Here is a 15,457-nt window from a genome sequence, read left to right as displayed (position 1 = left end):
ACACACACAAATACACACACACACACACACTCCCCTGCCTCACTTCTCCTATAGTCCATTCCTGATTGAACAGTCATGATATCAGAATAACAAGTAGAAGGGGGTTGGCATGCCGCTTGTGCAATGCGTGGAATCAGGGACAGCGGGGATGTGGCACTGGAGTAGATGGAATCTCACTACTTTCATCACCCAGTTGTTCAACCGCATGAATAGGTGGCAGGTGAGAGGAGGGGTAACGTATGATACTACATGCCTACTACCGCAAACAAAGTAAAGGGCTACCCCTTGTGGACGCTAGAGGAACGTAGAGTCAAGACTGCAATCTTTATGACAGATGCTACTGTGCGTGTGTGTGTGTGTGTGTGTGTGTGTGTGTGTGTGTGTGTGTGTGTGTGTGTATATATATATATATATATACACACATACATATATATATATATATACTGTATATTATATATATAAATCTATAAATCTGTAGATTTAGAAATATGAAAAGTAGAAATATATAAATCTGTGAATAGATGTTAAAAACATGACATCATGCTAGCCCTGAAATTGGCAGATGAAGTAATAAAACAATAAAAAAAAAAAATGCCCTACTCGCCCTTGTTAGTGAGCTGCGAGGCAACGTGGTGACTAGGTTATGAGTAATGTTCCCCCTAGAAGCGGAGGCCGATTCAAGAGAGGCCTCCGTTTTCCCCAAGCAAACAAGGCTGCGAGAACGCCATTATTACCGCAAGGTCCACTGAAGTTAGGGATGCGACGATCGGGTTCTCAGTATCGGTATCGGTATGATAATGGCCAAAGTCACTGGATCGGAAATGTATTCTTAACAAGTTGCTTAAGAGTGGGGGAAAAAGATCGGTATCGCATCGGCAGATACTCAAGGTCGCGGTATCGGACATGAAACAGTGGTATGCAGCCATCTCTAATTGAAGTCCACAGAGTTTCACTGACTTTGCATCCACGTTTGCTGGCAAGAAAAAGTTGGCAGCAGGAGCTTTTAATGACACCCTCTGGCAGCGCACCAGGTAGAGGCGGTGCGATACATCTTCTATGGGCTTATCACGACACCATTTACGCTATTGATTATGTACCCGCAACTCCACTGGGTCAAACAGGCCTCACGCCAGAGTGATAAATATCACTTTATGACCCATTTATATATCTACAAAACCCCTATGGGCAACAACTTTCTGGTTTCACGTAGTTGAATTAATGACTTGAATGTGCTGCACTCTGATGCCCAAGCCAGTGCCCCTGGCTTCCCCCCGCTTCCCTTTCCATTTCTCTGACTGTCGGTCTTTCCAGGCCTCCCTTGACCACATTCAAAACCAACTCTGCTTTCCCAGTGGAGAGGTTATTTGAGGACAGGAGCAGAGGACTCCCATGGAGACTGGAATAGAGCGTAAAAGGGGGAGACGTGGGAGACATGAAGCTTCGGAGGGAATTATTTTTGAGGTCTTCCTCAATAATTAGATCTGCTCTCTCTTGGTGCAGGTACGCCTGGATACAGTGTGTGTGTGTGTGTGTGTGTGTGTGTGTGTGTGTGTACTAACTATGCCTAACCAACCCTAACTGAAACTGGGGTCTGCCGCCTCCTACTGGCCTACAAAGGAATTGCAGGAGGTCCTCTGAAAAACAATTTATATATGTAAATTCCACTGTTATACATTTGCTTCTATTTGTTTCCAACAATTTATATTGTAATATAAATTACTGTGTTAAAGTAATATTATTGATATTATGTCTTTGGTAATACTGTAATACTGTCACTGCTACTTACTGTAGCGTTACTGCCACCTGCCCATATTGGGCTTTTTTGCCTAGTCAGCACACAGTGCATCACGCTTCTCCATTGTAAACCATGTGTATCTGCACCAAATGCAGTATAAAAAGAAAACCGCGGGAGAAACTGATTGATTTGCACATGAAACTCCGTGAAATGACCGAACTAAACGCCGTTTCAAAAGAGACATCGAAACTACAGGACACTTAAGGACACGGTTTTAATTGGATCGGCTGGCACGGGGGCACAAAACTTGGCCATCCTTGCATCAACTCTCCCGGTTCAAGAGCCATGTGTGGAAACAATGGCTGAGGACGCCGACGCTCTTTAAGCGCAATGGACTGCACCCCAACCACAGGGCAGATGCTCGCCCACAATATAGTGCAATACACAGTATTTCACCATGTTCTTCTCTTTTAGCTGTTCCACTTCAGCTATTATGTGTCAAGCCACAGAAACAGCCTTCCAGAGCGGGGCTGGAAATATTGATATTTCTAAACGTAAACTAAAATACCATCTATTCCATCTGGCTTATATGTAGTGTTTTATAATTTTATGGATTTAGTATTTATACTTATTTTAATATTAATTACTATCTTTTATTATTGTCCTGGTAAATTAACTATGTTTTTTGGTTGTTTCTAAATCCATTTTTAACATGATATGCTTTGTCAACAGCTTGTAAAGCACTTTGAATTGCATTTGCTTTGTTTGAAAGGTGCTATATAAATAAAGTTTGATTGATTGATTGATGTCTACATATGTGTTGGGCTGCAGATATTCCTCTATAAGGTCATTCAAATTGGTATGCTTTATAATTTTCAATGTTCCAATATATTACATTTTTTTATATTCTCATTTAGTATTGGGGGTGGGGGGCGTGTAACCCACAGTTGTGCAGCACCGATCACAGCGATCTTTCCTCCAAACAAAGCAAATAAAAACTCGAGATGTATTTAATTTACTCCGAAATTACTGGACATCCTGGTCAAAGACGCACTCTCTGAAACACTGTGTGCGCTCGTGCGCCTCCGCCCGACGTGGACTTGGCACAGTTACCGGGAATATTTCTCTCTAATGTGCATTGACTGTGCAACAAACTGGATTAACTTATATTGAACTTTATTGTTCATCACACGTGAATTGATTCACTAACGTTAGGCAAAACAAATAATAAATTATTTATTGATAAAAAAAATAATAATACACAATCGAACGGCAATTTCAGCATTTGAATAATGTTAATTTTTTTAAATATTCATATCCTATTAGAATTTCTTTCCTGCAGCCGAAATATGTGCGTTTTTTTTTTTTTTTACCTAATTTTACTGAGGCAGTGAGGGGCCAGTGGCTCAGTAGATAGAGCGGGTTGTCTAGTAATCGGAAGATTGCCGGTTCGATCCCCAGCTCCTCTTGGTAGCGTGCGGATGCGTCCTTAAGCAAGACACTTAACCCCTTAACTACTCCCCGGGTGCCGCTATATGGTAGCCCACTGCTGCTAGATACGTCAGTTACTAGGATGGTAAAATGCTGAGAAATGCATTTCATTGCCTCAGTACTTGCAATGACATTTAGTTGAATCTAATCTTTTTATCCCTTTTTTGACTTGGACTGTTTTCGCTGCGGTAACAAGGCAAAAAAAAAAAAAGAGTGCGGTGGAAAGAGAAACCAGCGAAAGGACAGAGGTGATAAGAGTGAAGCGGTGAGATGGTGTGACCCAGAAAAGGGTAGCGTGTAGGGCACCGCAGGGCGGTCTGATTAACAGCTGTCAGTTCAGATGAAGTTCCTGTCACAATGTCACCGCTCCCATCTGGACGGGGAACACCATGTACCTCCCGCAGCAAGGTGAAACCCAAATTAATTCTCTTACAAACACACACGGTAAGGATGACAGAACATCTCCACTGAGGACGCATGTAAGCGCACACGAAACACAAGCAGCATGGGACCTGATCACCTACTTCCAAAAACACTTGATGACCCTTACCTAGTCTAATCACAACCACAGGCGACCGCTTATGAGTTCATTTAGCAAAAGCATTTCCCGACATGCACACAACATAGCACTTTCTGCCAGGCCTGTTATAAGTAAAACCATATGAAATTCAAGGACTCATCCAGCACCTTCAAAGAAGACCACTTGATTGACACTGTACGCCAGCATTTTCCAGGCATTTATTCAAATTTCAGCCGCGTTTGCAGCATTCGGGCATATTTTAAACTGTCAAGATTTCTAAGAGGCCCGCCTCATAGATGACTATTTGTGTGCATGTGTACCTGCATGGTGCCGTCCTCTCGTCCCATGGCCACAGCAGAAGGATTCCCGCAGATGCACGTGCAGCGGATCCTGGACGGCTGCTCCTGCGTCTGGAACATCAGTGCTCCTGTGCTGCCATAACGTACCTATCTCACACACACAATGACACCTGAAATAACCCTCACGCGGCCTGATGGACACACACACACACACGGAGAGACACACGCACAGACACACACACACACACACGGAGACACACACACACACACACACACACACACACACACACACACACACACACACACACACACACACACACACACACACACACACACACACACACACACACACACACACACACACACACACACACACACACACACCTGCAGTCTGTTACAGTTGTCGGCAGCCACCACGGTGATGTCGTTGCCGCTGAAAAGTGCATCGGAGTCTCTCTTCAGGGACACGGCGGAGGAGGTGTTCACCTTGTTCGTCTCCCATAACTACAGCAGCAGAGAGGACACACAGTTTACAGTACATTTTGAAAACAGCTGATCAAATTGTGAGAGGGCAATTGATCAACAATTGTTATTTTTTTCTGGTCTCTATACTGTAAATTGGTGCTTCAGATTTAATGGATGGAATCCACTACAGTGACAGGGAAATGGACGATATTCTGGAAGATGACCTATGTCAGTTTAGATTATATATACTGTAAATTATTATACTCTTCAACATTATTACTTATATTCGGTTTCTATTTTTTATTTTATATGTATGTTTGTCAATATTTTTTGAAAATTTTACTATAATTTATACATTCTTTACTGTTGTTCTGTAAGTACGAAGTCATTGAAAAGTCAAATTCCTTGAATGTGTGAGAGTACTTGGCCAATAAAGCCTGATTGTGATTAAATAAACGTTGGTGATACACTCACTATAAAGGCTTCGAAAAATACAAATAATTTCTGCGATTCTGACATGTTGATCAGGCAATATATATATAATAATATTATTTTTCCATAGAGTAGCTCTCAAAAGGTTGTGCAATGTTATTTTTTTCTGTCTGAGTATTCGGTGGTGCCATTATATCCCTGTTTTGATCTGATGTAAAGCCTCTCAACGTGCTAAACAGCGCTTTGCCGGCAATTAGTTGGATCCACCTTCAAACTAAATAAAGAGCCTGATTGAGGCAACAATGGCTTCGACAAACTCCTCTAATTCGGAAGACGCAGCGCTTGTGATTAACCGATTAGCGTGTTTGGGGCTGCGGGGCATCACCTAACAACGCACTCATCACAAAACAGTGAAGTTCAATTAAGCTCTTTCAAGGAAAAAAGAAAAGGGAAAAAAAAAAAAAAAATGTAATCAGCCTCCCCTCTCTGTCCATTCCATCCATCATTAGTGTGAGAAGCAAGAAGCGCTGGCAGAACGAGGACACGTGATGATTAGTGACAGAACTACTATCATAAGAACTAATTAAGACAACATAGACAGTATGTGCGCGCACACACACACACACACACACACACACACACACACACACACACAGACACACACACAGACACAGACACAGACACACACAGCAATGTTGAAGAGTATAATAATTTACAGTATATATAATCTAAACTGACATAGGTCATCTTCCAGAATATCGTCCATTTCCGTGTCACTGTAGTGGATTCCATCCATTAAATCTGAAGCACCAATTTACAGTACACACACACACACACACACACACACACACACACACACACACACACACACACACACACACACACACACACACACACACACACACACACACACACACACACACACACACACACACACACACACACACACACACTTACCCGCACAGTTTGGTCATCAGAGTATGAGAGCAACAGAGAGCCGTCGGGAGAGAACTGAACTCCGTGGACCCAACTCAGGTGACCGCTGCAGTCGGCCATCTTCTTGTTGGCCTCCAGGTCCCACAGCTGGGCACGCACACGAACCCGAACACGAACGCGCACACACACGCACGCGCACACACGGGCGCACACACGGGCGCACACACGCACACGGGCGCACACACACACACACACACAATAAGAACTGGATGTAAAACTTGATCTAATGTAAATAGATCAAACAGAGATACAGATTCATGTGAGTATGATTTTGGACAAGAAGCCAGCTGTGTGTGTGTGTGTGTGTGTGTGTGTGTGTGTGTGTGTGTGTGTGTGTGTGTGTGTGTGTGTGTGTATGTGTGTCTCTCACCTCAATAGCGTAGTGTGACAGAGCGATGGCCAGCAGGTTGCTGGTGGGACAGGCGTGGCAGTACTGCACCGTGCTCAGGCGGCTTGTCCTGATCTCCAACAACATGTCCATCGTCTCCACCTCGAACACCTGGAGAAGCCAGTGAGTGCGGCTCAGAGAGGACTTCCTTTCATTCATTTATTGACATTTTGGGGACATTTTTCTTCAGATTTTCAAGCTTTATTCCGTGGCTAAACTGGCTATCTGTGTTTCCCCTCGGATTCCAGAGTGGGACTATTAACATAATAAGTTAAACCTAGAATACAGAGGCAAATTGACCCCCATAGCATGCATGTTGTTGGGTCAAAAAGGAACCGGCCTAAAAAGGTGTTTTGTTTTTATTTTATAAGTTTAATTAATACTTTATTAAACTAACTACGACACAATGAGTTCACGTCATCAAAAACACCTTCATTAAGGCATTCCACGAATGTTTAGAACAAAAGTATTTTAGTTTGAAAGATTCAACAAGAAAATAATCATCCAAGCCATCGTATGCATTCTAGGTTTAAAAAAAAAAGAAAAATAAAATAAAAAAGGGAATACATTTGCTATGGTTTTCAAAAGAGGGCAAATAAAGACAGAGCAGCAACTGACTGACTGTGGGACCTACTGATTTTGGAATGCATCATTTACAGACCGCCCCGTTGTTTATAATGAACTGCTGCCCCCCCCCCCGTCCAAAATATTAACACGCATGTGCACGCCCACGCCCACGCCCACGCGCACACACACACACACACACACACACACACACACACACACACACACACACACACACACACACACACACACACACACACACACACACACACACACACACACACACAAATACTCACAAATACAGCATTCCTGGCGGCACATATGACGCGCTTGCTATCTGCGGACCAGGTGCTACACTTGACGTGGACCTCGCTTTCCTCGCCATTCCCTGGAAACAGGTCCTTTACGTTGATGGTCTTCCACTCGTTGGCAGATGACACCTGAAACAGCTGGACACACAAGAAGAAACGTGCACATCAGCACATGGTAGGCTTGGACAACACAAGCTAATGCACAATCTATAGTACTGAGTCTCAACCTTTTTCATTCCAAGGACCTTCAACACAGAGACAACAGTGAAACTAGAATTTAAACAGTCACCCTTTAAAGCTGATAACCTGTTGTACATGTGTGATGTTTAACTATCTTGTCACCCCTGGGGACACCCTGGAAACCTCCTAAAGGATCCCTGGGGGTCCCTGTACCCTACATTGGGAACCACTGGTCCATAGTGCAGGTAAGTGGATCATCAACGGCAAACTCTGCAATGTAGGTGCTTGTCATTTCTGGCCTTGACTCCTGCAACAACACTCTTTTAGAGGTTTCCTGCCTCTGCCATCGGACTTGTTCTTTGTCATCAACAGTACGGCAGCTAGGAAAGCAAGAAACCGCCTTCAAACAATTCATCACCACAGTCTTAAGAGGATGAGTGAACTCCATCCGCTACAATTGGAATTCCCTGCACGCCCTCCCCTCCCCCAGGCTCCTCACCAGCTTCACATCTCTGCTTCGCCTCCAATTTAAGATATTGGTACGTGGCTACAGGGCGGTATGCGACACTGGTGTTGACCCACCCCCCGGTTTAAACTGGCTGATTCGAGTATGTTGTGGCTGGCTACCTTCAGTGTGCCGTCACTGGAGGCGGTGGACAGGAAGGCATCGTCGGGAGAGAAACAGCAGTGGTTGACCGGCTCCAGGTGGCCAAACATTGTGTTCTGGGACGACGGCTTGTTGAGGTTCCACAACTGAGGAGAGAGAGAAGGGAGGAGGGGGGAGGGGTTGATTGGAGAAAGCCAAGGAGGAAGCGATTGGGTCGAGGGGGAAATTTGCAGAAAAGACGAGACAGAGGCTACGCTACAGCTCACTGGCAACGATTCGAGACGCACGCGCACCTTGACGTTCATGAAGCTGTCGTTGGAGCAGGTGGCCAGCAGGAGGGGCTGGATGGTGTTGGTGAACTGGCAGTGGTTGATCTGTTCCTCGTGCTCCTCCGCAAACGTCCTCTTAAGGGTGCCCAGCTCTGCATTCCATACCTGGACGGTGGACATGCATGCACGGAGATTACAAATCTGAAGTCACAGGATGTGACTTCAGATTTGCAGCGGGCACATTAACAAGAGTTTGTTCTGACAGCGGTGCTTCTTTATAGTAGTTCCGAATGTAGTGGCATTTAAAAGTAATATCTAATGTTTATGTTTTTTTGCTGCTTTGAGACTAAATGGAAAGCAACTTTCCGAAAAGTGTTGTTTACCTTGACCTTCCTGTCGCTGGAGCAGGTTGCTAGGAGACGGTCGTCAGGGGAGAAGGCGCAGCAGAGCACCTCGTCATCGTGGGCCTGTAACTCCAGCAGTTTCTCACCAGAGGTGCTCTTAAACACCTGTTATTAGAAATCACTTCATCTATTAATTACTAACATGCGAGCAGCAGCAGGACCGTAATAGTATAGTGCGAGAAATATCCAAAGAAAAGTTGTTTTTTTTAATAGGTGACAAGAGTGTGGTGTCTCAGAATCTATGAACTCAATATATTTTGTCCAAACATCCAATCATAATAGGTTGAAATAAGAATGTAACAATAAATAGTGTTTAAAATACAAATGTAGAATATATTCTAGGCCAGGATGAAAATAATTTTTGTTTTGTTCCATCTCCTCTTACCATCTCTTACGAGGTCATTTTATTTCTATACTCTATTTAAATTACATAAAATGTTCTATGTGTTCTGTGTGCACCCCAGAGAACAGACACACAGACACAGAGACACAGAGACACAGAGACACAGAGACACAGAGACACACACAGAGACACACACACACACACACACACACACACACACACACACACACACACACACACACACACACACACACACACACACACACACACACACACACACACACACACACACACACACACACACACAGAGCTCACCCTGAGCATCTTGCTGGCTCCACAGGAGGCAAACTTGGCTCCGTTGTGAGAAAAGCAGGCAGAGTAGACGCCGCCCTGGTGGGGCTGCAATACCAGGCGAGACAAGCTCTCCGCACCGCTGTTATTCCTGGACAGCACAAAAAACAAAAAAAAAACAAGGCTGAACTCAGTCAAAAGGATTAAAAAAAACTGGATTTCACTTTAATATGCATGGAGCTGAAATTTGAGCACTTACAGCCAGTTGAAGTAGAGTTGCCCCTTGCTGGCGGCATCCTGCGCCTGCAGCAGAGCCTGCTTGTAGACCTCAGAGCCATGGGGCTGAGACAGAGCGAGCTGGACCACGTCAGGGAAGGGACGCTGCTCCAGCTGGTGGCCGTGCAGCGACAGGAACTCCTGAAACTGGCTGCACACCTCGCTGTTCTGATAGGCAGGAGAGAAGGAAAAACATTTGTTCAACGGCCGGCAACAGAGAAGAGAAAACTGCACTAGCGAAATCTCTACCAACCCAAGGCACGATGCGATCGTTGCAAGCTCTACAGCAGTTTGGACACACTTAATGTGAAACCTTCACTCCAACAAAACTGATTATTGGTAACCGGCCGAGGAAACAACTAAAATGATATATGCTGTGAGTTTACCTTAAAATACAAGGATTTTCATGGAGATAAGAAATACATCATGTTATTATTTCATAGCTTCCCTTTCCAGACAGAGTGGACTCCCTTCTAAGCTTCGACTTGTATCCCAGTTCCGTTAGTATTTTGATGCAACGCATCCTTTCCTTCACCTCTTTGTCCAGAACGCTCCCGTGCTCCACGTAGTCGTTGATGAGGTGAGCCGGGCCCATGATCTCGCCCTTTGTGATCACCCAGTCCAGTGAAAACATGAGCGAGTGGAGCTCCTGCAGCAAAGGAGGAAAAAAAAATACAATGGAACGAAGGAGGGAGGGTTTGAAAAGGGAGGAAAAGTACAAAAAGGTGGGGAAAAGAGACGTGTTGGCGATAGAAATGTGGCCACTTTCATGTCTGATACCGCGACCTTGAGTATCTGCCGATACGATGCCAATCCCATAGCGATCTTTTTCTCTCTTTCCTCTCTTAAACAACTAAGCTGTTAATAATACTTTTGTCTGGATGCACTTTGCTTAACCAAGCCATCTTAAAAAAAACATGCCACAGGGAGACATGCCCACTGTCCTGACAGTGGAGATGCATGTCTTTTTTTTTGGAACAGTTCAGAGTGGGACAGTCCCATAACTCAGTTGTGTTTAAAAATGTTGTTTCATACATGTAGGAAACAAACAAAATTAAATTGATCTAAAATAAAAAGACAGGCACGGGAGCCGCTTGTCTTCACCAGGTTGATACAGAAGCATGGCGTTTAGTTCCTGTGTGTGTTCCGCTGTCTTGCCGTGCAGGTTCCGTGGAGGAGCGTGCGTTGGCTGTGGTGCAGGTTGTGACACATCCGTCTTCACGGCATGTCACTCAAAGTTTAGTAAAGCATCTACATGATTACGTGAGTTGAGGCTAATGGATCACATCGGATAATCCTTTTTCGCCCTCGATATTCGATCCGGTGATTTTGGCCAGTATCAGACACCGAGGACATCGGATCGGCGCATCCCTAATATGTACTGTATGTGAACACAATGAGTGTGTGGTGCGCTACCTGGGTGAGGTTGGCTTTGGCCATGTGGTGCGTGAGGAACCTGAACCAGTAGAGACATTCTGTGTCTCCTGACATGGGAGGAAACCGACCGTAGCACCGCTGGTACTGACGCACCACCTTCAGGTGGAGGCTCTGGAACACACACACACACACACACACACACACACACACACACACACACACACACACACACACACACACACACACACACACACACACACACACACACACACACACACACACACACACACACTTGAAGTTTCCATTGGAGCCATTGCATAGGGCATTTTATCTGTCTAGACAGGAAGTCAACATGAAATTCAAAATGACCAAATGTATTTATTATTATTTGTTTGAATTTTGACAGATAATTGCTGGAGCACATGGGAACTTCATGAGGAAACAACAGAACACTGAGGCCTCGGTCCAAATAATAGTTTTCAGAAGCAGTCTGACGCCATAACCTGTGTCCTTTCTGACCTCTAACTGCGAGCGGTTCTGCTCGGCCAAGAAGTCCAGCTGCAGGTCATGGAGGTAGTAGAGGTACGGGCGGTGGTGGCAGTCTCTGAACAGCAGCGACTTGTTGACGAAGTCCTGGAGAATGTCCTCCACCTCCTCAGGCTCCAGGTTCCACAGGACCGAAAGCACCTACACACAAATGGACACACACACACGGACACATACACACGGACACACACGGACACACACGGACACAATCTTGAAATTCAACACTTGGAAGAGAAATAGAACAGAAACGTACTCCATCGTTAGTCAAGCAGAGCAGTTAAAGTGGTAATCCGTAAGGCTACTAGGGGTGTAATGATTCTCCAAATCCACGATTCAATTTGACTTTTGATTTTAAGGTCACTATTTGTTTCGATTTTCAATACAAAGATATGTATTTTTTTTCTTTCCCAGCACTGACGGCTATGCGACAATCGAATCTTGATTTTTAAGGAAAAACACTTGTTTCTCAATAGGTAACTTGAGTCCAGTCATATTAAATCATGATAAATAATGTTATTTATTTATGTTTTTATATTTAGTTTACAGTGGAATAAATATAAAAAATATATTTCATTCAATTATATGTCAATGCTTGGGAGCCATAAGAACGGGCTCACTGAAAGACTTAACTTTTTATTGTGTGGTTTTTCTTCCACCCACATCCACGTCCGCTCTGTACATTCTTCTCTAATCTGACTTGTTTCCTAATTCCACTCATCATACACTACACAGCATCATGTTCCATTTCACATTATCATCTTATCTTCGATATCACAATCCAAATCAAATCCAACCGTTAACTACTGTTATGGAGCGCGTACCGTTGCATCCCGGCACTTCTCACAAGCTGCCCATACTCTGTTCTGCCCTCTCAAGTGCACAAATCAAGTGGCCATATTGTAAAATATATCAAATTCTATTGAATCCGAGCACACTGTTTCTTTAAATTATTAGAACGCACAAGCTGTGAGCACCGGCTCCTCCTGCTCCTGCGGCAAACCCCACGTGCCCTGACCTTAGCAGGAACCTTGATGTCCTTCTCCAGGACGGTGAGGTCCCTGTAGAGCTCCCTGGTTTCCTCGGGCAGAACCTGGAAGCTGGCAGCCATGGCCTGGTCCAGGGCGTCATAGTCGTAGGACGACGACTTCCTGATGCGGCGGAACTCTTTCTTCCGCAGCAGCTGCAGGTAGTAGGACCAGCGGTCCGGGAACTCCCTCAGCAGAGCCCCGATCAGGGACACCACCAGCGGGAAGCCTGGGCCGGACAGAGATAGGGCTGGATGATATGGTCAAAATATCACAATATTTTTCCACAGTTTAACAGTAAGCAACGCTATTTGGATTTTCAAGTACAAATGACAAGGACAGGAGATAAAAATTAAGGTATATGATGATTTTTGTTTCGGCAATTTATTTAATCCATTCATCAATGTCGTGACTCAGATTTATTTATTATGTCTTGTATTTTACAGTGTTTATTTTGATGTGATTCATTTTACTTTTGACTGCGTCACCATTTAAGCAACTTGTGAAGCCAAAGGCAAATTTCCACTTCTGTGAACAATAACGTTGTATTCTGTTCTATTGTAAACAGAGAACATTAGCAATGAAACTGCACTGGCAGAGATCCTGAATTAAGCTGCACATTCTAAATACAAAGTGGAGAAATTCAGTATAGATGGGTGTGGTGTGGGGATGGTGTGGTTTGTGCAGCCACACCTGACCTGTGGCTGCATAACTGTTGCTCGTTGGTTGATCTTACGGGCAACAGGTTAAAACCCCCATCCCCACACACACTCAGGGGAGGAGCCCTTGTCATAACACACCTCCATCTGCTCCTGGGCTTATTCCAACGAGCCCACTCTCTATAATAAACTCTGTGTCTACAACCCTGTTGTCTGTGTCTCTGTGCCAGAGGTCCCTGAAAACGCCACTTGGGTGGTGTGTGGTCGGGGAAACTTCCACAAAGGGAAGCAAGGACCTTCAAGGGGTTGCCCTTACAGAGTCAGGGGTCAAATTTGAACTGATGTCGAATTCTAATCTAATAATCTAATCTAATCTAATAAAATGTGTCTATTCCCATTCAATTTCCATTGCCTATCCTTTATGATTACAGCTGCGATGAATTCTCCAATAAATTTGAAGTACAAACAAAATATCCATACAACAGCATGATGAAAATAAGATGATATTGTAAAATGTAATTGTAATTTTGATAACTGTTGACATGCACCTTTACACACTCGGACGATGCTGCGAGCCTGTTCGGGAAGCTGCTGGGGTTTGCTTTTGACGTAGAGAGCCAGGATCTCCAGCGCCTTGTCCTCATCCATGCTGCTCTCCACCTCCACCGCGTGCTTGGCACCTGGAAAAAGATGCAGAGCACAAGGGTTCTGGAGGATCGGGGACTCATTTGGAACCCCGACGACAGCAGAAAACAAATCACAGTACGGTTTAAAAAACAGACGATAGCTGGACCAAAACATGAAACATGAGCGCGAAACATCACGTCACCATTGACAGAGTCGGTGATGCTTCTGACTCTGGTGGTGAGAAGGATCCGGCACTGGATGTCAAACGCCTTCAGCACCGCACTGTCCCAAATGTCATCCAGAATGAGCAGAGACCTGAAAAACCCCACAATAAAACACTATGGGTGGGTACCAAACACGATGGGTGGGTACCAAACACTAGGGGTGGGTATCAGAAACAACCTGCACCGCTCGCTGACATTTTATTTAGATCGATTGTCTGTACTGGTGCTGACAGCCCTGTTGCTTTGTAGTTGTAGTTGTATCTTCACTGAGGATTTTTAAAGTGACCATTCATAAGATTGTCTGTGTTAGATGGGTTACATTACAAATCCCCAAATTTCATTTGAAAATGCCCTACCCCCCAACAACAAGACGGTCACATCTTTTCTCAAAAGATTACCGTCTTAAGATTGATCGATTTTTTTAGTTTTTCCTCTTTGTCACTTGAGGGAGTGCCAATGTATTTTCATCCGAGGCTGCTGTTATTTTTATGAATTTTAATCCATGTCAAGGGGGTTTTACCGAGCACAACTGGCTACACAGCTTTATTAAAATCACTCGGCTGCCTTTCACAGATTCTTACTGAGAAAGGCGGACCCCGCCAATAGCAATGGAATCGGCACACATACATTGACTGGCTGTTTCTAATAACGTGCCAGCCGAAACAAAGTTTCAAATATAGGATTTCTTTTTTTTTTTTTCCCCTTTAACAAAATAATCTTACAGATTACCACTTTGATGTTGAGCTCCCAAAATTGCAAACACTGCCATGACATCTTATGCACAATATTTTGCCATGGGTTACCACTTTATTATCCCTATGGGAATATTGCAAGATTGCAGCAGCAAAGATACGACATACAGGTAAAGGCTTATTACAAATACAAAACACTGAAAAAGCAACTGATAAAAATTACATTAAAACTAGAGGTCTACAATCTGAGGTTCAGTACAGTAGGTGTTGCAGCACATTGGCTCACTCACCGGGGAAACCTGCGGAGCATGAGGAAGCGGAGCCGCTCCTTGGCTTCGTCTAGGGACCCGGGGGGCCTTTGTGGGGCCTGGAGTTCCTGGCTCTGCTCCAGGCTGAAACATAAGGCCTGGATCTTGGCCAGCAGGTCCGGTTTATCCAGTTGACCGATGGACAGCCAGTAGATGCCCCCTGGGAAGCACTCTGGAGACAGGAGGGGGGTGAAGGCATCGACCAACAGTGACAATTTTCAACCCCGTTGATTTGAGCCTTTTTGACTCCTTCTAAAATCTTGGACATTGACCTAATAAACTTTGGTCCCACACTGGACTGGGTCTCAAACCACCAAAGAAAAGGCCTGCACTTGTTCAGACCTTGGGGTGGTAGAATACAGCACTAGTGATCAGAGGAACTAAGGGTGAGCATTTAGGGAAGCTGACTGTTGTGAAAGTTGTTTTTT

General features: G+C 44.5%; 1 protein-coding gene across 1 annotated transcript in view; it reads right to left on the bottom strand.

Annotated features, from left to right (window-relative positions):
* Positions 1 to 15,457, bottom strand: part of apaf1 (apoptotic peptidase activating factor 1) — a 59,544-nt gene that overhangs the window by 37,933 nt on the left and 6,154 nt on the right. Inside the window, exons 5-21 of the mRNA XM_080022426.1 lie at positions 15,012 to 15,201; positions 14,008 to 14,120; positions 13,727 to 13,858; positions 12,510 to 12,748; positions 11,468 to 11,635; positions 10,988 to 11,119; positions 10,107 to 10,220; positions 9,555 to 9,739; positions 9,320 to 9,446; positions 8,641 to 8,766; positions 8,282 to 8,422; positions 8,009 to 8,134; positions 7,187 to 7,339; positions 6,309 to 6,437; positions 5,900 to 6,025; positions 4,430 to 4,549; positions 4,067 to 4,192 (exon numbers count right to left, since the gene is read on the bottom strand). Coding sequence (XP_079878552.1) covers positions 4,067 to 4,192; positions 4,430 to 4,549; positions 5,900 to 6,025; positions 6,309 to 6,437; positions 7,187 to 7,339; positions 8,009 to 8,134; positions 8,282 to 8,422; positions 8,641 to 8,766; positions 9,320 to 9,446; positions 9,555 to 9,739; positions 10,107 to 10,220; positions 10,988 to 11,119; positions 11,468 to 11,635; positions 12,510 to 12,748; positions 13,727 to 13,858; positions 14,008 to 14,120; positions 15,012 to 15,201 — 2,447 coding nt within the window. The remainder of the gene's footprint in view (positions 1 to 4,066; positions 4,193 to 4,429; positions 4,550 to 5,899; positions 6,026 to 6,308; positions 6,438 to 7,186; positions 7,340 to 8,008; positions 8,135 to 8,281; positions 8,423 to 8,640; positions 8,767 to 9,319; positions 9,447 to 9,554; positions 9,740 to 10,106; positions 10,221 to 10,987; positions 11,120 to 11,467; positions 11,636 to 12,509; positions 12,749 to 13,726; positions 13,859 to 14,007; positions 14,121 to 15,011; positions 15,202 to 15,457) is intronic.

The sequence above is a fragment of the Zeus faber genome, assembly GCF_960531495.2.
Source record: "Zeus faber genome assembly, chromosome: 21".
Lineage (NCBI taxonomy): Eukaryota > Metazoa > Chordata > Actinopteri > Zeiformes > Zeidae > Zeus > Zeus faber.
Note: the sequence above shows the minus strand (reverse complement) of the source record. Positions and strands in the feature narration are given on the sequence as shown.